The sequence below is a fragment of the Oncorhynchus gorbuscha genome, unplaced genomic scaffold (assembly GCF_021184085.1).
Source record: "Oncorhynchus gorbuscha isolate QuinsamMale2020 ecotype Even-year unplaced genomic scaffold, OgorEven_v1.0 Un_scaffold_1459, whole genome shotgun sequence".
NCBI classification, from domain to species: domain Eukaryota; kingdom Metazoa; phylum Chordata; class Actinopteri; order Salmoniformes; family Salmonidae; genus Oncorhynchus; species Oncorhynchus gorbuscha.
This window is the reverse complement of record NW_025746234.1, coordinates 113,432-137,480: the sequence shown is the minus strand read 5'-3', so window position 1 is coordinate 137,480 and position 24,049 is coordinate 113,432. Positions and strand designations below refer to the sequence as shown.

At 44.1% G+C, this 24,049-nt stretch overlaps 1 protein-coding gene across 1 annotated transcript; it reads right to left on the bottom strand.

The window, feature by feature from the left end:
• Positions 1 to 1,073: 1,073 nt before the first annotated feature.
• Positions 1,074 to 23,528, bottom strand: LOC124022864 (galanin receptor type 1-like; the record flags this gene model as incomplete). The annotated part of the gene is made up of 2 exons (XM_046337549.1): positions 22,160 to 23,528; positions 1,074 to 1,139 (listed from the first exon to the last, which is right to left on the bottom strand). Coding segments are annotated over exons 1-2 (741 nt in total), but the record flags the coding sequence as incomplete, so codon positions are not given.
• Between the last annotated feature and the right edge of the window lie 521 nt (positions 23,529 to 24,049).

The window sequence follows — 24,049 nt, the reverse complement described above, 5'->3', positions numbered from 1 at the left end:
ACAGTCAGTAGTCAGTATTACCAACAGTCAGTAGTCAGTATTACCAACAGTCAGTAGTCAGTATTACCAACAGTCAGTAGTCAGTATTACCAACAGTCAGTATTACCAACAGTCAGTATTACCAACAGTCAGTAGTCAGTATTACCAACAGTCAGTAGTCAGTATTACCAACAGTCAGTATTACCAACAGTCAGTAGTCAGTATTACCAACAGTCAGTAGTCAGTATTACCAACAGTCAGTAGTCAGTATTACCAACAGTCAGTAGTCAGTATTACCAACAGTCAGTAGTCAGTATTACCAACAGTCAGTATTAACAACAGTTGGTTGGAGGTAAAACATGACCTTGTCCGAAGATGTATGTGTTACGTTGGAGTCACAGGGGTATGAACAGAGAAACAGGTGTATCAACAGAGAAACAGGTGTATTTAACAGAGAAACAGGTGTATCAGAGAAACAGGTGCTATCAACAGAGAAACAGGTGTATCAGAGAAACAGGTGTATTTAACAGAGAAACAGGTGTATCAACAGAGAAACAGGTGTGACAACAGAGAAACAGGTGTATTTAACAGAGAAACAGGTGTATCAACAGAGAAACAGGTGTAGCAACAAAGAAACAGGTGTATTTAACAGAGAAACAGGTGTATCAACAGAGAAACAGGTGTATCAACAGAGAAACAGGTGTATCAACAGAGAAACAGGTTTATTTAACAGAGAAACAGGTGTATCAACAGAGAAACAGGTGTAGCAACAGAGAAACAGGTTTATTTAACAGAGAAACAGGTGTATCAACAGAGAAACAGGTGTATCAACAGAGAAACAGGTGTATCAACAGAGAAACAGGTTTATTTAACAGAGAAACAAGTGTATTTAACAGAGAAACAGGTGTATTTAACAGAGAAACAGGTGTTATGTTGGAGTTACAGGTGTAACAATAGAGAAACAGGTGTATTTAACAGAGAAACAGGTGTATTTAACAGAGAAACAGGTGTTATGTTGGAGTTACAGGTGTAACAATAGAGAAACAGGTGTAACAACAGAGAAACAGGTGTATTTAACAGAGAAACAGGCATACCTTTCTTTTTGAGCGTTCTGATTTCTTGGACATATTCTTCATCTTCTTGTGGAGATGGAATAACACCTGAAGAGGAAAAGGAAACGCATCATCAACATAACAGTCAGAACACATTCAGTTCTCTCTATACTTGGAATTCAATCGTGATAAACGGTTAGCGGTTAGCGGTTAGCAGTTAGCAGTTAGCAATTAGCGGTTAGCAGTTAGCGGTTAGCAGTTAGCAGTTAGCGGATGAATGTATAAACGTTTCATTTTTATTTATTTATCTATTTATTTCACCTTTATTCAACCACGTAGACAAGTTCTCATTAATAACTGCGACCCTGACCAAGATAAAGCAAAGGAGTCCGACACAAACAACAACACAGAGTTACACGTGGAATAAACAACGCTCGACATGCGTGGGACCCAAAATGAGGTACCGTGTTAGATAAGGGAGGTAAAGGCAATAAATAGGCCATAGTGGCAAAATAATGACAATTTAGCCATTTAGCACCATAACAGACACATTGCGAAGATGTGATAGAGGTCCTTCCTCGTGGACAGTCAGTCGGCCTTAATAACAGCACATATGTCTCTGTCTAATCTATGGGACAAAGGAAGCCCCTTATCTGTCATGTTTTGTCTTATATTGTCTTGTCATTTTGCTTTTCCTTCTGTTCGTTTTCCCTCTGCTGGTCTTTTTAGGTTCGTTCCCCTTTTTCTCTCTCCCTTCCTCTCTCTCTTCTCTCTATCGTTCCGTTCCTGCTCCCAGCTGTTCCTATTCCCCTAATCAATCATTTAGTCTTCCCACACCTGTTCCCTATCTTTTCCCCTGATTAGAGTCCCTATTTCTCCTCTTGTTTTCCGTTTCTGCCCTGTCGGATCCTTGTATATTGTTCACCGTGCTGTGTCTTTGTATCGCCCTGTCGTGTCGTGTTTCCCTCAGATGCTGCGTGGTGAGCAGGTGTCTGAGTCTGCTACGGTCAAGTGCCTTCCTGAGGCAACCTGCAGTTTATTATCAAGTCTCCAGTCAGTTCTCGTGATTACGAGTGAAATTGTTTCTTATGTTTTATTTACCGCTCCGATTTGTCTAGGAGTATTGCTATTTCCTTAAACTGGATTAAAGACTCTGTTTTCGCCAAGTCGCTTTTGGGTCCTCATTCACCTGCATAACATTATCACTCTCCTCTGGATGGTTCTCTGTGTCCCATCAGTACTCTGTGTCCCATCAGTGTTCTGTGTCCCATCAGTTCTCTGTGCCCCATCAGTACTCTGTGTCCCATCAGTACTCTGTGTCCCATCAGTACTCTGTGTCCCATCAGTTCTCTGTGTCCCATCAGTACTCTGTCTCCCATCAGTTATCTGTGTCCCATCAGTACTCTGTGTCCCATCAGTTCTCTGTGTCCCATCAGTACTCTGTGTCCCATCAGTACTCTGTCCCATCAGTACTCTGTGTCCCATCAGTGTTCTGTGTCCCATCAGTTCTCTTTGTCCCATCAGTTATCTGTGTCCCATCAGTGTTCTGTGTCCCAGCAGTACTCTGTTTCCCATCAGTGATAGGAGGTAAAAGACAGCACAATCTGGGGCCAGGCGATAGGGGTAAAAGACAGCACAATCTGGGGTCAGGCGATAGGGGGTAAAAGACAGCACAATCTGGGGCCAGGCGATAGGGGTAAAAAAGACAGCACAATCTGGGGCCAGGCGATAGGGGTAAAAGACAGCACAATCTGGGGCCAGGCGATAGGGGGTAAAAGACAGCACAATCTGGGGCCAGGCGATAGGGGGTAAAAGCCCTACAGCACAATCTGAGGCCAGGCGATAGGGGATAAAAGCCCTACAGCACAATCTGGGACCAGGCGATAGGGGTAAAAGCCCTACAGTACAATCTGGGACCAGGCGATAGGGGGTAAAAGCCCTACAGCACAATCTGGGGCCAGGCGATAGGGGATAAAAGACAGCACAATCTGGGGCCAGGCGATAGGGGTTAAAAGCCCTACAGCACAATCTGGGGCCAGGCGATAGGGGTTAAAAGCCCTACAGCACAATCTGGGGCCAGGCGATAGGGGGTAAAAGACAGCACAATCTGGGGCCAGGCGATAGGGGGTAAAAGACAGCACAATCTGGGGTCAGGCGATAGGGGATAAAAGCCCTACAGCACAATCTGGGACCAGGCGATAGGGGGTAAAAGCCCTACAGTACAATCTGGGACCAGGCGATAGGGGGTAAAAGACAGCACAATCTGGGACCAGGCGATAGGGGGTAAAAGACAGCACAATCTGGGGCCAGGCGATAGGGGGTAAAAGACAGCACAATCTGGGGCCAGGCGATAGGGGATAAAAGCCCTACAGCACAATCTGGGACCAGGCGATAGGGGTAAAAGCCCTACAGTACAATCTGGGACCAGGCGATAGGGGTAAAAGCCCTACAGCACAATCTGGGGCCAGGCGATAGGGATAAAAGACAGCACAATCTGGGGCCAGGCGATAGGGGTAAAAGACAGCACAATCTGGGGCCAGGCGATAGGGGTTAAAAGCCCTACAGCACAATCTGGGGCCAGGCGATAGGGGGTAAAAAGACAGCACAATCTGGGGCCAGGCGATAGGGGGTAAAAGACAGCACAATCTGGGGTCAGGCGATAGGGGATAAAAGCCCTACAGAACAATCTGGGACCAGGCGATAGGGGTAAAAGCCCTACAGTACAATCTGGGACCAGGCGATAGGGGTAAAAGACAGCACAATCTGGGACCAGGCGATAGGGGTAAAAGACAGCACAATCTGGGACCAGGCGATAGGGGGTAAAAGACAGCACAATCTGGGGCCAGGCGATAGGGGGTAAAAGACAGCACAATCTGGGGCCAGGCGATAGGGGTAAAAGACAGCACAATCTGGGGCCAGGCGATAGGGGTAAAAAGCCCTACAGCACAATCTGGGGCCAGGCGATAGGGGTAAAAAGACAGCACAATCTGGGACCAGGCGATAGGGGTAAAAGACAGCACAATCTGGGGACAGGCGATAGGGGTAAAAGCCCTACAGCACAATCTGGGACCAGGCGATAGGGGTAAAAGACAGCACAATCTGGGGCCAGGCGATAGGGGGTAAAAGACAGCACAATCTGGGGCCAGGCGATAGGGGGTAAAAGACAGCACAATCTGGGGGCCAGGCGATAGGGGGTAAAAGCCCTACAGTACAATCTGGGACCAGGCGATAGGGGTAAAAGACAGCACAATCTGGGGCCAGGCGATAGGGGGTAAAAGACAGCACAATCTGGGGCCAGGCGATAGGGGGTAAAAGACAGCACAATCTGGGGCCAGGCGATAGGGGTAAAAGACAGCACAATCTGGGACCAGGCGATAGGGGGTAAAAGACAGCACAATCTGGGGCCAGGCGATAGGGGGTAAAAGACAGCACAATCTGGGGCCAGGCGATAGGGGTAAAAGACAGCACAATCTGGAACCAGGCGATAGGGGGTAAAGACAGCACAATCTGGGGCCAGGCGATAGGGGTAAAAGACAGCACAATCTGGGGCCAGGCGATAGGGGTAAAAGACAGCACAATCTGGGAGCCAGGCGATAGGGGTAAAAGACAGCACAATCTGGGGCCAGGCGATAGGGGTAAAAGCCCTACAGTACAATCTGGGACCAGGCGATAGGGGTAAAGACAGCACAATCTGGGGCCAGGCGATAGGGGTAAAAGACAGCACAATCTGGGGCCAGGCGATAGGGGGTAAAAGACAGTACAATCTGGGACCAGGCGATAGGGGTAAAAGCCCTACAGCACAATCTGGGACCAGGCGATAGGGGGTAAAAGCCCTACAGTACAATCTGGGGCCAGGCGATAGGGGTTAAAAGCCCTACAGCACAATCTGGGACCAGGCGATAGGGGGTAAAAGCCCTACAGTACAATCTGGGACCAGGCGATAGGGGGTAAAAGACAGCACAATCTGGGGCCAGGCGATAGGGGATAAAAGCCCTACAGTACAATCTGGGGCCAGGCGATAGGGGGTAAAAGACAGCACAATCTGGGCCAGGCGATAGGGGTAAAAGACAGCACAATCTGGGGCCAGGCGATAGGGGTAAAAGACAGCACAATCTGGGGCCAGGCGATAGGGGTAAAAGACAGTACAATCTGGGGCCAGGCGATAGGGGTAAAAGACAGCACAATCTGGGACCAGGCGATAGGGGTAAAAGACAGCACAATCTGGGGCCAGGCGATAGGGGGTAAAAGACAGCACAATCTGGGGCCAGGCGATAGGGGGTAAAAGACAGTACAATCTGGGACCAGGCGATAGGGGGTAAAAGCCCTACAGTACAATCTGGGGCCAGGCGATAGGGGTAAAAGACAGCACAATCTGGGGCCAGGCGATAGGGGGTAAAAGCCCTACAGTACAATCTGGGGCCAGGCGATAGGGGGTAAAAGACAGCACAATCTGGGGCCAGGCGATAGGGGGTAAAAGCCCTACAGTACAATCTGGGGCCAGGCGATAGGGGGTAAAAGACAGCACAATCTGGGGCCAGGTGATAGGGGGTAAAAGCCCGTCTCAGAGGAACATGGAATGGGTCATAAATGAAATACAGAGTGGATTTGTCTGAAATGACATCTTATCAAACAGCTATTCTAGGTTGGAGGAGAAAAACATAATGCTTAAGACTGTAGAGTGGGAGACTAATGTTCTCTGGAGTGATGAATCACGCGTCACCGTCTGCCAGTCTGACGGACGAATCTGGGTTTGGCAGATGCCACCTGCACCAATGCATACCAACTGTGAAGTGTGTTGGGGCTGTTTTTCATGGTTCGGACCCCTTAGTTCCAGAGAAAGTGAAATCTTAACGCTACAGCATACAGTGACATTCTAGATGATTCTGTCCTTCCAACTTTGTGACAAAAGTTTGATAAGGCCCTTGCCTTGTTTTAGGATGACAATGCCACCCCCCATGCACAAAGTGAGTTCCATACAGAAATGGTTTGTTGAGATTGGTGTGGAAGAACATGACTGGTCTGCACAGAGTCCTGACCTCAACCCCATCGAACACCTCTTGGGATGAATTGATGCGCCGGCTGCACTTTCAATGTTTTACCCAAGCCTGCATTCCAAATGGCACCCTATTCCCTACATAGTGCACTACTGTTGACCAGAGCCCTATGGAACTCTATTCCCTATATAGTGCACTACTTTAGACCAGAGCCCTATGGAACTATATTCCCTACATAGTGCACTACTTTAGACCAGAGCCCTATGGAACTATATTCCCTATATAGTGCACTACTTTAGACCAGAGCCCAATGGAACTCTATTCCCTACATAGTGCACTACTGTTGACCAGAGCGCTATGGAACTCTATTCCCTACATAGTGCACTACTGCTGACCAGTGCCCAATGGAACTCTATTCCCTACATAGTGCACTACTGTTGACCAGAGCCCAATAGGCCTTTCTCATAGTAGTGCACTATGAAGGGAATAGTGTGTAATTTGGGACCGCAAAGAGAGGATATACAGAGGACAAATCCAATCTGATTTTATTCGCCACTTGCTTGGTAAACAACACGTGCAGAATAACAGTGAAATGCTGACTGGAGGGTCCTTTCCCAACAACACAGAGCTAAAGGCTGACTGGAGGGTCCTTTCCCAACAACACAGAGCTAACTGCTGACTGGAGGGTCCTTTCCCAACAACACAGAGCTCAAGGCTGACTGGAGGGTCCTTTCCCAACAACGCAGAGCAAAAGGCTGACTGGAGGGTCCTTTCCCAACAACACAGAGCTCAAGGCTGACTGGAGGGTCCTTTCCCAACAACACAGAGCTAAATGCTGACTGGAGGGGCCTTTCCCAACAACACAGAGCAAAAGGCTGACTGGAGGGTCCTTTCCCAACAACGCAGAGCTAAAGGCTGCCTGGAGGGTCCTTTCCCAACAACACAGAGCTAAAGGCTGACTGGAGGGTCCTTTCCCAACAACGCAGAGCAAAAGGCTGACTGGAGGGTCCTTTCCCAACAACACAGAGCTCAAGGCTGACTGGAGGGTCCTTTCCCAACAATGTAGAGCTAAAGGCTGACTGGAGGGTCCTTTCCCAACAACACAGAGCTCAAGGCTGACTGGAGGGTCCTTTCCCAACAACGCAGAGCTAAAGGCTGACTGGAGGGTCCTTTCCCAACAATGTAGAGCTAAAGGCTGACTGGAGGGTCCTTTCCCAACAATGTAGAGCTCAAGGCTGACTGGAGGGTCCTTTCCCAACAACACAGAGCTAAAGGCTGACTGGAGGGTCCTTTCCCAACAACACAGAGCTCAAGGCTGACTGGAGGGTCCTTTCCCAACAACGCAGAGCTAAAGGCTGACTGGAGGGTCCTTTCCCAACAATGTAGAGCTAAAGGCTGACTGGAGGGTCCTTTCCCAACAATGTAGAGCTCAAGGCTGACTGGAGGGTCCTTTCCCAACAACACAGAGCAAAAGGCTGACTGGAGGGTCCTTTCCCAACAACGCAGAGCTAAAGGCTGCCTGGAGGGTCCTTTCCCAACAACACAGAGCTAAATGCTGACTGGAGGGTCCTTTCCCAACAACACAGAGCTCAAGGCTGACTGGAGGGTCCTTTCCCAACAATGTAGAGCTCAAGGCTGACTGGAGGGTCCTTTCCCAACAACACAGTGGAATATATACACAGTGGAATATATACACAGTGGAATATATACACAGTGGAATATATACACAGTGGACTAAATACACAGTGGAATATATACACAGTGGAATATATACACAGTGGAATATATACACAGTGGAATGAATACACAGTGGAATATATACACAGTGGAATATATACACAGTGGAATATATACACAGTAGAATATATACACAGTAGAATATATACACAGTAGAATATATACACAGTGGAATATATACACAGTGGAATATATACAGTGGAATTAATACACAGTGGAATAAATACACAGTGGAATATATACCCAGTGGAATGAATACACAGTGGAATATATACACAGTGGAATAAATACACAGTGGAATATATACACAGTGGAATATATACACAGTGGAATATATACACAGTGGAATATATACACAGTGGAATAAATACTGTAGCGGTTGTCGTCTTCATTTTCTGAGGAGGAGGAGGAAATATCAGACCAATATGCAGCGTGGTAAGTGTTCGTCATATTTATTCCACTGAACAAGTGAATAAAGGAAACCCGAAACAGTCCCGTATGGTGAAAACACTGAAACGGAACATAACCCCCCACAAACAAGAATGGGAAAACAGGCTGCCTAAGTATGGTTCTCAATCAGAGACAACAACTACCCACAACCCATAGTGGGAAAACAGGCTGCCTAAGTATGGTTCTCAATCAGAGACAACAACTACCCACAAATCATAGTGGGAAAACAGGCTGCCTAAGTACGGTTCTCAATCAGAGACAACAACTACCCACAAATCATAGTGGGAAAACAGGCTGCCTAAGTACGGTTCTCAATCAGAGACAACAACTACCCACAAATCATAGTGGGAAAACAGGCTGCCTAAGTACGGTTCTCAATCAGAGACAACAACTACCCACAAATCATAGTGGGGAAACAGGCTGCCTAAGTATGGTTCTCAATCAGAGACAACAACAACCCACAAATCATAGTGGGAAAACAGGCTGCCTAAGTATGGTTCTCAATCAGAGACAACAACTACCCACAAATCATAGTGGGAAAACAGGCTGCCTAAGTATGGTTCTCAATCAGAGACAACAACTACCCACAAATCATAGTGGGAAAACAGGCTGCCTAAGTATGGTTCTCAATCAGAGACAACAACTACCCACAAATCATAGTGGGAAAACAGGCTGCCTAAGTATGGTTCTCAATCAGAGACAACAACTACCCACAAATCATAGTGGGAAAACAGGCTGCCTAAGTACGGTTCTCAATCAGAGACAACAACTACCCACAAATCATAGTGGGAAAACAGGCTGCCTAAGTATGGTTCTCAATCAGAGACAACAACAACCCACAAATCATAGTGGGAAAACAGGCTGCCTAAGTATGGTTCTCAATCAGAGACAACAACTACCCACAAATCATAGTGGGAAAACAGGCTGCCTAAGTATGGTTCTCAATCAGAGACAACAACTACCCACAAATCATAGTGGGAAAACAGGCTGCCTAAGTATGGTTCTCAATCAGAGACAACAACTACCCACAAATCATAGTGGGAAAACAGGCTGCCTAAGTATGGTTCTCAATCAGAGACAACAACTACCCACAAATCATAGTGGGAAAACAGGCTGCCTAATACGGTTCTCAATCAGAGACAACAACTACCCACAAATCATAGTGGGAAAACAGGCTGCCTAAGTACGGTTCTCAATCAGAGACAACAACTACCCACAAATCATAGTGGGAAAACAGGCTGCCTAAGTACGGTTCTCAATCAGAGACAACAACTACCCACAAATCATAGTGGGAAAACAGGCTGCCTAAGTATGGTTCTCAATCAGAGACAACAACTACCCACAAATCATAGTGGGAAAACAGGCTGCCTAAGTATGGTTCTCAATCAGAGACAACAACTACCCACAAATCATAGTGGGGAAACAGGCTGCCTAAGTATGGTTCTCAATCAGAGACAACCACTACCCACAAATCATAGTGGGAAAACAGGCTGCCTAAGTATGGTTCTCAATCAGAGACAACAACTACCCACAAATCATAGTGGGGAAACAGGCTGCCTAAGTATGGTTCTCAATCAGAGACAACCACTACCCACAAATCATAGTGGGGAAACAGGCTGCCTAAGTATGGTTCTCAATCAGAGACAACCACTACCCACAAATCATAGTGGGGAAACAGGCTGCCTAAGTATGGTTCTCAATCAGAGACAACCACTACCCACAAATCATAGTGGGAAAACAGGCTGCCTAAGTATGGTTCTCAATCAGAGACAACAACTACCCACAAATCATAGTGGGAAAACAGGCTGTTTAAGTGGGTTCTCAATCAGAGACAACGATAGACAGCTGCCTCTGATTGGGAACCATACCAGACCAAACACATAGAAATAGAAAACATAGAATACCCACCCCCAACTCACGCCCTGACCAACTTAAAATAGAGACATACAAAAGGAACTAAGGTCAGGACGTGACATATACACAGTGGAATAATCCATCAAACCAGAAAGAGGACATTTAGCAACACTAATGAGGACATGTCAGTAGAGAACATCTTGTATTGATATTTGACCACAGTCCCCTGAGCTATAAATATGTTCCATTTAAAACATTTTATAAATTCAGGCTCAAACTATTCCACTGGTAAAGATGTCTTGGAGAATAGAAGGACTTGGAGTATAGAGGACTTGGAGTATAGAGGACTTGGAGTATAGAGGACTTGGAGTATAGAGGACTTGGAGTATAGAGGACTTGGAGAATAGAGGACTGGGAGTATAGAGGACTTGGAGTATAGAGGACTTGGAGTATAGAGGACTTGGAGTATAGAGGACTTGGAGAATAGAGGACTGGGAGTATAGAGGACTTGGAGAATAGAGGACTTGGAGAATAGAAGACTTGGAGTATAGAGGACTTGGAGTATAGAGGACTTGGAGAATAGAGACTGGGAGTATAGAGGACTTGGAGAATAGAGGACTTGTAGAATAGAGGACTTGGAGAATAGAGACTGGGAGTATAGAGGACTTGGAGAATAGAGGACTTGGAGTATAGAGGACTTGGAGTATAGAGGACTTGGAGTATAGAGGACTTGGAGAATAGAGGACTTGGAGGAAAGAGGACTTGGAGAATAGAGGACTTGGACAATAGAGGACTTGGACAATAGAAGGACTTGGAGTATAGAGGACTTGGAGGAAAGAGGACTTGGAATATAGAGGACTTGGAGAATAGAGGACTTGGAGAATAGAGGACTTGGAGAACAGAACTTTCCAACATAATTTGCAAATAAATTCATTAAAAATCCTACAATGTGATTTTCTGGATTTTTTTCTCTCTCATTTTGTCTGTCATAGTTGAAGTATACCTATGATGAAAATTACAGGCCTCTCTCATCTTTTTTAAGTGGGAGAACTTGCACAATTGGTGGCTGACTAAATACATTTTTTGCCCCACTGGACTGGGCACCTGGACTGGGCACCTGCGCAGAGGAAGGCTCCGGCCGTGGAGTGAGACTGGTGACACACTCTTCAGGGCGAGTGCGGGGAGCCAGCACAGGACGTACCAGACTGGAAGTCTGGTGTGTGGTGGGATATTCAGTCAATAACTCGACCAAGGCGCAGCGTGAGTAGAGTTCCACATATTTATTACAGTGGAACCTCAAAACAACAAAGAATGAACAAACGTGCCATTCATAGAGCACATAGGCACTAAACAAAACAATATCCCACAATGCAGCTGGGAAAAAGGGACACACTAAGTATGATCCCCAAATAGAGGCAACGACATACAGCTGCCTCCAATTGGGAACCATACTCACACATCAACATAGAACTATAATAACGAGAAAACCCCCTAGTCACGCTCTGACCTATTACACCATAGAGAACCCCGAGGGCTCTCTATGGTCAGGGCGTGACACAGACCGTGTGAGTAACTTAATTTATGTCCCCCTAATTGCCCTGAATACCTTGGTTAATCCTACAGCTATTTCATGCAGTAATCATGTGCATATGAACCAGAGTTATACTGTTAACACTGAGGCTGTGTGTCCTAGTAGGAATACCACTGTTAACACTGAGGCTGTGTGTCCTAGTAGGAAGACCACTGTTAACACTGAGGCTGTGTGTCCTAGTAGGAAGACCACTGTTAACACTGAGGCTGTGTGTCCCAGTAGGAAGACCACTGAGGTGGTGTGTCCTAGTAGGAAGACCACTGAGGTGGTGTGTCCTAGTAGGAAGACCACTGTTAACACTGAGGAGGTGTGTCCTAGTAGGAAGACCACTGTTAACACTGAGGTGGTGTAGTAGGAAGACCACTGTTAACACTGAGGTGGTGTGTCCTATAGGAAGACCACTGTTAACACTGAGGTGGTGTGTCCTAGTAGGAAGACCACTGTTAACACTGAGGTGGTGTGTCCTATAGGAAGACCACTGTTAACACTGAGGTGGTGTGTCCTAGTAGGAAGACCACTGTTAACACTGAGGCTGTGTGTCCCAGTAGGAAGACCACTGAGGTGGTGTGTCCTAGTAGGAAGACCACTGAGGTGGTGTGTCCTAGTAGGAAGACCACTGTTAACACTGAGGTGGTGTGTCCTAGTAGGAAGACCACTGTTAACACTGAGGTGGTGTGTCCTATAGGAAGACCACTGTTAACACTGAGGTGGTGTGTCCTAGTAGGAAGACCACTGTTAACACTGAGGCTGTGTGTCCCAGTAGGAAGACCACTGAGGTGGTGTGTCCTAGTAGGAAGACCACTGAGGTGGTGTGTCCTAGTAGGAAGACCACTGAGGTGGTGTGTCCTAGTAGGAAGACCACTGTTAACACTGAGGAGGTGTGTCCTAGTAGGAATACCACTGTTAACACTGAGGCTGTGTGTCCTAGTAGGAAGACCACTGTTAACACTGAGGCTGTGTGTCCTAGTAGGAAGACCACTGTTAACACTGAGGCGGTGTGCCCTAGTAGGAAGACCACTTTGTGCAGCTCACCCTGCACTATCAAGTCTACTTCTGATAAGCTTCCAAGTAAAGCAGTAAAAACAATCAAGCAAGACAGGAAAGTGCTAAAAATAGCCAATATTAACATACTGAGAAACCAGGTCCATGAATTGATTAACTAGCTAGTAAAACAGACGACATTCATATTCTGCCTATCTTTGAAACTCGCTTAGATAATAATAATTATTCTGCCTATCTCTGAAACTCGCTTAGATAATAATAATTATTCTGCCTATCTCTGAAACTCGCTTAGATAATAATAATTATTCTGCCTATCTCTGAAACTCGCTTAGATAATAATAATTATTCTGCCTATCTCTGAAACTCGCTTAGATAATAGCTTTGATGATACAGTGGAAGCAATACATGGTTATAACGTCTACAGGAGAGACAGAAACGCCCCCATTGGCGGTGTTGCGGACTATATAAAGAACCAGGTTCCTGTAAAGCTTAGAGAGGATCTCATGTTAAATACTGTTGAAGTCATCTGGCTACAGGTTCATCTGCCTCAACTAAAGCCCATTCTGGTGGGAAGCTGCTATAGACAGTCAGTATCTGGATAATGTTAAATACTGTTGAAGTCATCTGGCTACAGGTTCATCTGCTTCACCTAAAGCCCATTCTGGTGGGAAGCTGCTATAGACCAGTCAGTATCTGGATAATGTTAAATACTGTTGAAGTAATGTGGCTACAGGTTCATCTGCTTCACCTAAACCCCATTCTGGTGGGAAGCTGCTATAGACCAGTCAGTATCTGGATAATGTGTGATATGCTTGATAATGTATGTGATATCAAAAGAGAAGTATATTTCCTGGGTGATTTAAATACTGACTGGCTCTCATCAAGCTGCCCACTCAAGAAAAAAGTTTCAAACTGTAACCAGTGCCTGCAACCTGGATCAGGTTATCAGTCAACCTACCAGGGTAGTTACAAACAGCACAGGAATGAAATCATCAACATGTATTGATCACATCTTTACTAATGCTGCAGAAATTAGCTTTAAAGCAGTATCCAGATCCATAGGATGTATTGATCACAATATAGTAGCCATATCTAGGAAAACCAAAGTTACAAAGGCTGGCCCTAATCTAGTGTATAAGAGGTCATACAATGTTTTGTAGTGATTCATATGTTGATGATGTAAAGAATATTTGCTGGTCTGTAGTGTGTAATGAGGAGCAACCAGACGCTGCTGGTCTGTGGTGTGTAATGAGGAGCAACCAGACGCTGCTGGTCTGTGATGTGTAATGAGGAGCAACCAGACGCTAGTGGTCTGTGGTGTGTAATGAGGAGCAACCAGACGCTGCTGGTCTGTGATGTGTAATGAGGAGCAACCAGACGCTGCTGGTCTGTGGTGTGTAATGAGGAGCAACCAGACGCTGCTGGTCTGTGGTGTGTAATGAGGAGCAACCAGACTCTGCTGGTCTGTGGTGTGTAATGAGGAGCAACCAGACGCTGCTGGTCTGTGGTGTGTAATGAGGAGCAACCAGACGCTGCTGGTCTGTGATGTGTAATGAGGAGCAACCAGACGCTGCTGGTCTGTGGTGTGTAATGAGGAGCAACCAGACGCTGCTGGTCTGTGGTGTGTAATGAGGAGCAACCAGACGCTGCTGGTCTGTGGTGTGTAACGAGGAGCAACCAGACGCTGCTGGTCTGTGGTGTGTAACGAGGAGCAACCAGACGCTGCTGGTCTGTGGTGTGTAATGAGGAGCAACCAGACGCTGCTGGTCTGTGGTGTGTAATGAGGAGCAACCAGACGCTGCTGGTCTGTGGTATGTAATGAGGAGCAACCAGACGCTAGTGGTCTGTGGTGTGTAATGAGGAGCAACCAGACGCTGCTGGTCTGTGGTGTGTAATGAGGAGCAACCAGACGCTGCTGGTCTGTGGTGTGTAACGAGGAGCAACCAGACGCTGCTGGTCTGTGGTGTGTAATGAGGAGCAACCAGACGCTGCTGGTCTGTGGTGTGTAACGAGGAGCAACCAGACGCTGCTGGTCTGTGGTGTGTAATGAGGAGCAACCAGACGCTGCTGGTCTGTGGTGTGTAATGAGAAGCAACCAGACGCTGCTGGTCTGTGGTGTGTAATGAGGAGCAACCAGACGCTGCTGGTCTGTGGTGTGTAATGAGGAGCAACCAGACGCTGCTGGTCTGTGGTGTGTAATGAGGAGCAACCAGACGCTGCTGGTCTGTGGTGTGTAACGAGGAGCAACCAGACGCTGCTGGTCTGTGGTGTGTAATGAGGAGCAACCAGACGCTGCTGGTCTGTGGTCTGTAATGAGGAGCAACCAGACGCTGCTGGTCTGTGGTCTGTAATGAGGAGCAACCAGACGCTGCTGGTCTGTGGTGTGTAATGAGGAGCAACCAGACGCTACACTTGACACATTTATGAAATTGCTCATTCCAGTTACTAATAAGCATGAACCCATTAAGAAAATTACTGGAAAAACTGTTAAATCCCCTTGGATTGATGAGGAAGTGAAACATTGTATGGTTGAGAGAGATGAGGCAAAAGGTATGGCAAATGAGTCTGGCAGCACAACCGATTGGTAAACGTACTGCAAATTAAGAAATCATGTGACTAAACTAAATCAAAAATAAACTATACTATGCATCAAAGATAAATGATATTAAGAATGAACATAAAAAGCACCTTAAATTAACATTTTGAGGGAAAAAAGCCAAGTTGGCTCTATCATTCATTGAGTCAGATGGCTCATTTATCACAAAACCCACTGATATTGCCAACACAATTCATGATTTGTTCATTGGCAAGATAAACAAACTTAGGGACGACATGCCAGCAACAAACTCTGACACTAGACATCCAAGTATATCTGACCAAATTATAAAAGACATTGTACATTGTAAAGTTGTGGAATAAATTCCGTAAAGTCAGTGTGGAATAAATTCCGTAAAGTCAGTGTGGAATAAATTCCGTAAAGTCAGTGTGGAATAAATTCTGTAAAGTCAGTGTGGAATAAATTCTGTAAAGTCAGTGTGGAATAAATTCTGTAAAGTCAGTGTGGAAGAATGATTGTTGTTTATCAACGATGACATGCCACCGGGGTCTTACAATCTGGATGGAAAATTACTCAGGATAATGGAGGACGGAATTGCCACTCCTATCTGCCACATCTTCAATTTAAGCCTACTTTAAGCCCTCAGGCCTGGAGGGAAGCTAAAGTCATTCCGATACCCAAGAACAGTAAAGCCCCATTTACTGGCTCAAATAGCCGACCAATCAGTCTGTTACCAACCCTTAGTAAACTTCTGGAGAAAATTTGTGTTTGACCAGACACAATGCTATTTCACAGTAAACAAATTGACAACAGACTTTCAGCACGCATATAGGGAAGGACACTCAACAAGCACAGCATTTACACAAATGACTGATGATTGGCTGAGAGAAATGAATGATAACATGATTGTGGGGGGCTGTCTTGTTAGACTTCAGTGCAGATTTTGACATGATCTATCATAGTCTGCTCCTGGAAAAACATATGTGTTATGGCTTTACACCCCCTGCTTTAATGCAGATAAAGAGTTACTTGTCCAACAGAACACAGAGGGTGTTCTTTTATCAAATATAATCCAGTTAGAATCAGGAATTCCCCAGGGTAGCTGTTTAGGCCCCTTGATTTGTTTCAATCTTTACTAACGACATGCCACTGACTTTGAGTAAAGCCAGAGTTTCTATGTATTTCTATGTATGTGGATGACTCAACACTCAACACATCAGCTACTAAAGAGACTGAAATGACTGCAACACTAAACAAAGAGCTGCCAAGGAAAAAGTTAGCCTTAAAAGTACATGGAGAGCTAACATTAATGACATGCATGTCAATCTCTCATGGCTTAAAGTGGAAGAGAGATTGACTTCCTCATTACTTGTTTTTGTAAGAGGTGTTGACAAAATGAATGTACTGAGCTGTCTGTTTAAAATACTGGTGCACAGCTGGGACAACCATGAATACCCCACAAGACATGCCAAGTCCAGAACAGACTATGGGAGGCGCACAGTACTACATAGAGCCATGACTACATGGAACTCTATTCCACATCAGGAAACTGATGTAAGCAGTAGAATCATATTTAAAAAGCAGGTAAAAATACACCTTATGGAACAGCGGGGACTGTGAAGTAACGCAAACATTTTAAAAAAAAATCCAAGATGGCATAGCAGTAGGACGTGTGTGTTTGTCTTTGTCTTATCCAGTGTCTTATCCCGTGTAAATAGACTGTCTTTTTCATATATATCTTATTCTCACTTTCTATCTACGAACTAAATATAACATTCTGCAACCCGCCTCACCCAATGTGGTACGGATCTGCTATTTTTATTATTTTTAAATAAAGGTGATCTGATCTACCTGGTTAAATAAAGGTGATCTGGTCTACCTGGTTAAATAAAGGTGATCTGGTCTACCTGGTTAAATAAAGGTGATCTGGTCTACCTGGTTAAATAAAGGTGATCTGGTCTACCTGGTTAAATAAAGGTGATCTGGTCTACCTGGTTAAATAAAGGTGATCTGGTCTACCTGGTTAAATAAAGGTGATCTGGTCTACCTGGTTGAATAAAGGTGATCTGGTCTACCTGGTTAAATAAAGATGATCTGGTCTACCTGGTTAAATAAAGGTGATCTGGTTTACCTGGTTAAATAAAGGTGATCTGGTTTACCTGGTTGAATAAAGGTGATCTGGTCTACCTGGTTAAATAAAGGTGATCTGGTTTACCTGGTTAAATAAAGGTGATCTGGTCTACCTGGTTAAATAAAGGTGATCTGGTCTACCTGGTTAAATAAAGGTGATCTGTTCTACCTGGTTAAATAAAGGTGATCTGGTCTACCTGGTTAAATAAAGGTGATCTGGTCTACCTGGTTGAATAAAGGTGATCTGGTCTACCTGGTTAAATAAAGATGATCTGGTCTACCTGGTTAAATAAAGGTGATCTGGTTTACCTGGTTAAATAAAGGTGAAATTAAAAAACAAATTAAATTAAACACATAGGCGCAGACACATGCCTACAAACACATGATAACATACACACACAGACGTACAAATGGATTTTACGTTGTAGATATGTGGTTGTGGAGTGTGGACTCTGAGGGCACACACTTAGTGTGTTATGAATTCTGTAATGAATATATTGTATTATTTTTACAGTTGTATAACTGCCTTAATTTAGCCAGATTATTATTATTAATAATAATAATAATTATAATTATTATTTTTATGAATGGGGATCCATAATAAATAAATCAAGTATGGTAGTAGGTGCCAGGTGCACCGGTTTGAGTGTGTCAAGAAAGGCAACAGCGCTGTGTTTTTCAAACTCAACAGTTTCTCATGTGTGTTTCCAGAATGTTCCACCACCCAAAGGACATCCAGCCAACTTGACACAACTGTGGGAAGCGTTGGAGTCAACACGGGTCAGCATCCCTGTAGAACGCTTTCGACACCTTGTAGAGTCAACACGGGTCAGCATCCCTGTAGAACGCTTTCGACACCTTGTAGAGTCCATGACCCCTGACAAATTGAGTCTGTTCTGAGGGGGGAGAAAGACAATATTAGGAAGGTGTTCCTAATGTTTTAGTCAGTATTCAGTGTATATTCCTGCTAACAGTCACATTTCAGCCCTGTTTACATGTATATATTACCATGAGTATATTAGCATCAGTATTTATGTTTACATGTATATATTACCATGAGTTTACATGTATATTTAGCATCAGTATTTATGTTTACATTTATACATTCTCAGTATTTATGTTTACATGTATATATTACCATGAGTCACTATTCAGCCATCTTTATGTTTGATATATTACCATGAGTATATTAGCATCAGTATTTATGTTTACATGTATATATTACTGAGTTAAATTGATGATGAAATTAGGGGGCTCAGTATTTATGTTTACATGACTTCATGAGTATATTAGCATGTTTACATGCTATTACCATGAGTATATTAGCATCACATTATATATTACCATGAGTATATTAGCATCAGTATTTATGTTTACTGTATATATTACCATATATATTAGCATGGATCACAGTCTTTATGTTTACTGCTGGATCACAGTCTGCTTGGATCACAGTCTGCTGCTGGATCACAGTCTGCTGCTGGATCACAGTCTGCTGCTGGATCACAGTCTTCTGCTGGATCACAGTCTGCTGCTGGATCACAGTCTGCTGCTGGATCACAGTCTGCTGCTGGATCACAGTCTGCTGCTGGATCACAGTCTGCTGCTGGATCACAGTCTGCTGCTAGATCACAGTCTGCTGCTAGATCACAGTCTGCTGCTAGATCACAGTCTGCTGCTAGATCACAGTCTGCTGCTAGATCACAGTCTGCTGCTGGATCACAGTCTGCTGCTGGATCACAGTCTGCTGCTGGATCACAGTCTGCTGCTGGATCTCAGTCTGCTGCTGGATCAGTCTGCTGCTGGATCACAGTCTGCTGCTGGATCACAGTCTGCTGCTGGATCACAGTCTGCTGCTGAATCACAGTCTGCTGCTGGATCACAGTCTGCTGCTGGATCTCAGTCTGCTGCTGGATCACAGTCTGCTGCTGGATCTCAGTCTGCTGCTGGATCACAGTCTGCTGCTGGACCACAGTCTGCTGCTGGATCACAGTCTGCTGCTGGATCACAGTCTGCTGCTAGATCACAGTCTTCTAGGTTAAACAACAGTATTTTAGTTCTGGGTTAAAAACAACAGTATTTTAGTTCTGGGTTAAACAACAGTATTTTAGTTCTGGGTTAAACAACAGTATTTTAGTTCTGGGTTAAACACCAGTATTTTAGTTCTGGGTTAAAAACAACAGTATTTTAGTTCTGGGTTAAAAACAACAGTATTTTAGTTCTGGGTTAAAAACAACAGTATTTTAGTTCTGGGTTAAACAACAGTATTTTAGTTCTGGGTTAAACAATAGTATTTTAGTTCTGGGTTAAACAACAGTATTTTAGCTCTGGGTTAAAAACAACAGTATTTTAGTTCTGGGTTAAACAACAGTATTTTAGTTCTGGGTTAAACAACAGTATTTTAGTTCTGGGTTAAACAACAGTATTTTAGTTCTGGGTTAAACAACAGTATTTTAGTTCTGGGTTAAAAACAACAGTATTTTAGTTCTGGGTTAAAAACAACAGTATTTTAGTTCTGGGTTAAACAACAGTATTTTAGTTCTGGGTTAAACAACAGTATTTTAGTTCTGGGTTAAACAACAGTATTTTAGCTCTGGGTTAAAAACAACAGTATTTTAGTTCTGGGTTAAACAACAGTATTTTAGTTCTGGGTTAAACAACAGTATTTTAGTTCTGGGTTAAACAACAGTATTTTAGTTCTGGGTTAAAAACAACAGTATTTTAGTTCTGGGTTAAACAACAGTATTTTAGTTCTGGGTTAAACAACAGTATTTTAGTTCTGGGTTAAACAACAGTATTTTAGTTCTGGGTTAAAAACAACAGTATTTTAGTTCTGGGTTAAACAACAGTATTTTAGTTCTGGGTTAAACAACAGTATTTTAGTTCTGGGTTAAACAACAGTATTTTAGTTCTGGGTTAAACAACAGTATTCTAGTTCTGGGTTAAAAACAACAGTATTTTAGTTCTGGGTTAAAAACAACAGTATTTTAGTTCTGGGTTAAACAACAGTATTTTAGTTCTGGGGTTAAGTAACAGCATGTGTATGGTAACAAATATCAACCAAAGTAGTTTGTCGAAGTAGTTCTGTCTGGAACCAACCATATGAAGGACTATATAGGTAATTTCTCCATGTAACCCAGTCTGTAGTAAACCATAAGGACTATATCGGTAATTTCTCCAGGTAACCCAGTCTGTAGTAAACCATAAGAAGGACTATATAGGTAATTTCTCCAGGTAACCCAGTCTGTAATAAACCATAAGGACTATATAGGTAATTTCTCCAGGTAACCCAGTCTGTAATAAACCATAAGGACTATATAGGTAATTTCTCCAGGTAACCCAGTCTGTAATAAACCAGAAGGACTATATAGGTAATTTCTCCAGGTAACCCAGTCTGTAGTAAACCATAAGAAGGACTATATAGGTAATTTCTCCAGGTAACCCAGTCTGTAGTAAACCATAAGGACTATATAGGTAATTTCTCCAGGTAACCCAGTCTGTAATAAACCATAAGGACTATATAGGTAATTTCTCCAGGTAACCCAGTCTGTAATAAACCATAAGAAGGACTATATAGGTAATTTCTCCAGGTAACCCAGTCTGTAATAAACCATAAGGACTATATAGGTAATTTCTCCAGGTAACCCAGTCTGTAATAAACCATAAGGACTATATAGGTAATTTCTCCAGTTAACCCAGTCTGTAATAAACCATAAGGACTATATAGGTAATTTCTCCAGGTAACCCAGTCTGTAGTAAACCATAAGGACTATATAGGTAATTTCTCCAGGTAACCCAGTCTGTAGTAAACCATAAGGACTATATAGATAATTTCTCCAGGTAACCCAGTCTGTAATAAACCATAAGGACTATATAGGTAATTTCTCCAGGTAACCCAGTCTGTAGTAAACCATAAGGACTATATAGGTAATTTCTCCAGGTAACCCAGTCTGTAATAAACCATAAGGACTATATAGGTAATTTCTCCAGGTAACCCAGTCTGTAGTAAACCATAAGGACTATATAGGTAATTTCTCCAGGTAACCCAGTCTGTAGTAAACCATAAGGACTATATAGGTAATTTCTCCAGGTAACCCAGTCTGTAGTAAACCATAAGGACTATATAGGTAATTTCTCCAGGTAACCCAGTCTGTAGTAAACCATAAGGACTATATAGGTAATTTCTCCAGGTAACCCAGTCTGTAGTAAACCATAAGGACTATATAGGTAATTTCTCCAGGTAACCCAGTCTGTAGTAAACCATAAGGACTATATAGGTAATTTCTCCAGGTAACCCAGTCTGTAGTAAACCATAAGGACTATATAGGTAATTTCTCCAGGTAACCCAGTCTGTAATAAACCATAAGAAGGACTATATAGGTAATTTCTCCAGTTAACCCAGTCTGTAGTAAACCATAAGAACTATATAGGTAATTTCTCCAGGTAACCCAGTCTGTAGTAAACCATAAGAAGGACTATAAGGGACTGTCAGAAACTCTAGGCCTCTGAACCCAACACCGCACGGGGTAAAAAATAAACGGTCACGCAGCTGCAGCCGGGTACAAAGAGCACTGACACACGCGCAGGTTTTCCGGAGCGCAGTGATGCCGCTTTTCGCACTTTGTTCTCGCTCACAGCATTTATTGCCGCGCTTGGCTGAAAAACATTAGCATTATAGCCCAATAAATGTCATCATTGTGTCATTTTCCGTCATACAGGAGCGTGTTCCAACCTCACTAATGTACACCCTAACCTGTGCGTAAAAAGGGAAGCGTTTGACAGTTTCTCTACTACAGATGAAAAGTTGTCTTACCTTCGCATAGCAGCATATGATCAACCCCAACGGCAACAGATAGCCAATGACTAAAATAGTGACTTTGTAGGTGTGTTTGGAAGCGCTTGCGTACCACGCTTCCCAGCAGAACGAACTGTTCGGCGCTTCCGGGTGGTCAGTAAGTATCTGGTGTTGCGCCACTGGTATAGAGAATATGAACGATAGTGCCCAAATCACACAGACCCCTATGAGGGCATTCCTCCTGTTGCGAATGCAGGGGGACTTTTTGGAGTGTACAACAGCTATGTACCTGTCCACTGACATGGCAACAAGCGTGAAGATGCTCACCAGCATACACACCATCACTAAATAGTGAACACATTTACATAAAAAGGCTCCAAATATCCACTCAGGTAGGGAGTATATAGTAGCCTGGAACGGGACACAAAATAGCAAAAACAATAGATCCGCGATACTTAAATTGAGGATGAAAATGTTTGTCGTACTTCTGTTGCGCCGGGCCTTGATTTTCCCGATTACTATCATCACTAGAGAGTTCCCGACGACACCCAGGAAAAATATACATCCAAAAATCACCGGAACAATCACCGCCTCCGGACCACCGTGGTCTTCTTCACCGGCACACGCCGTCAGGTTGCCGGTGTTTAATAACTCGGTCCAGACGTAGCCCGTTTCGTTGCCCGGCAGCAGCATGGTTTTCTCTCTCACACCGCCGCGGCGTCCTCGTCCAGACGTTCCAGGAGTTTAAGAAATAACAGCGTTGCTATCTCCGGAGAAAGTGGGGATTTTGTCCAGAGCCTCGCATGGTATACAATCTGGTCTATGTATCACACTCAGTCCAGTAACACTGCTGTGTCAAGTTCCAGATGTTTTGGGTTTAGGCTACTTTTACGCATCGTTTGGAGGAAATTGTTATGCGTTTATCCACTTGTGAGAAAAGCCGCTTTACAACAAGTGAAAGGAGGCTTGGTCTCCCGATGCGCGTCTTCGACGGAACACACTAACGGTAGCCTGGCTATGACAGATACAGTATAGGCTAACCCAGGCGGTCATGAAGCGGTAAAATGAAACCATGTGTTGTCCAAAACCTCTCGGAGCTCCTTATAGTAACATGAACACGGAGACATTTCAGCGCTGGTTCCTTCTGCTGTAAAAAAAAAAAAAAAAACGTACTAAAACCTTAATGGTATAATTAAGCAATAAGAAACGAGTGGGTGTGGTATATGGCCAATATACCACGGCTATGGACTGTTCATAAGCACTACGCAACGCGGGGTGCCTGAACACAGCCCTTAGCCGTAGTATATTGGCCATATACCACAAACCCGTGAAGGTGCCTTATTGCTATTGTAAACAGGTTACCTACAGGTTGACAACCTCTACCATGGAGTACGTCTGGAGATCATTATACCACGGAGCTGAAAGGGTTTGAGTGAAACACTGTGAGGTGTGAAGACCGGAAAGAAAAGAACAACCTATTTATTATACCAGTTCCTCCCGGCTGCAGCGGTCTCGGATTTCTATCATGGCTTTTATGTTATATGACGTTTCATTTCATTGTCTGACATCATTTAAAATTACATATATTTATATAATTATTGACAATAGCAAGTGTTATTCATATTTGTGCTAACTCGAATCTTGAATATTTGACAGAGAGAAATCCTTGGATAAAATACAACGTGGCAAGACGAAAGTATCACTTGGTTGGACATCCAAACCAAAAACAAATCAGGATAGTTTGGGTCTTCTATGAACCCCTGCATGTCACGTGTGCTCCCTCTCCCGTCTCTCTAGGTCACCAGGCTGCTCCTTATGGAGCGCACCTGTCACCATCGTTACGCGTGTCAGTGCATTACGAAACTCACCTGGACTCCATCACCTCCCCGATTGCCTGCCCTATATATG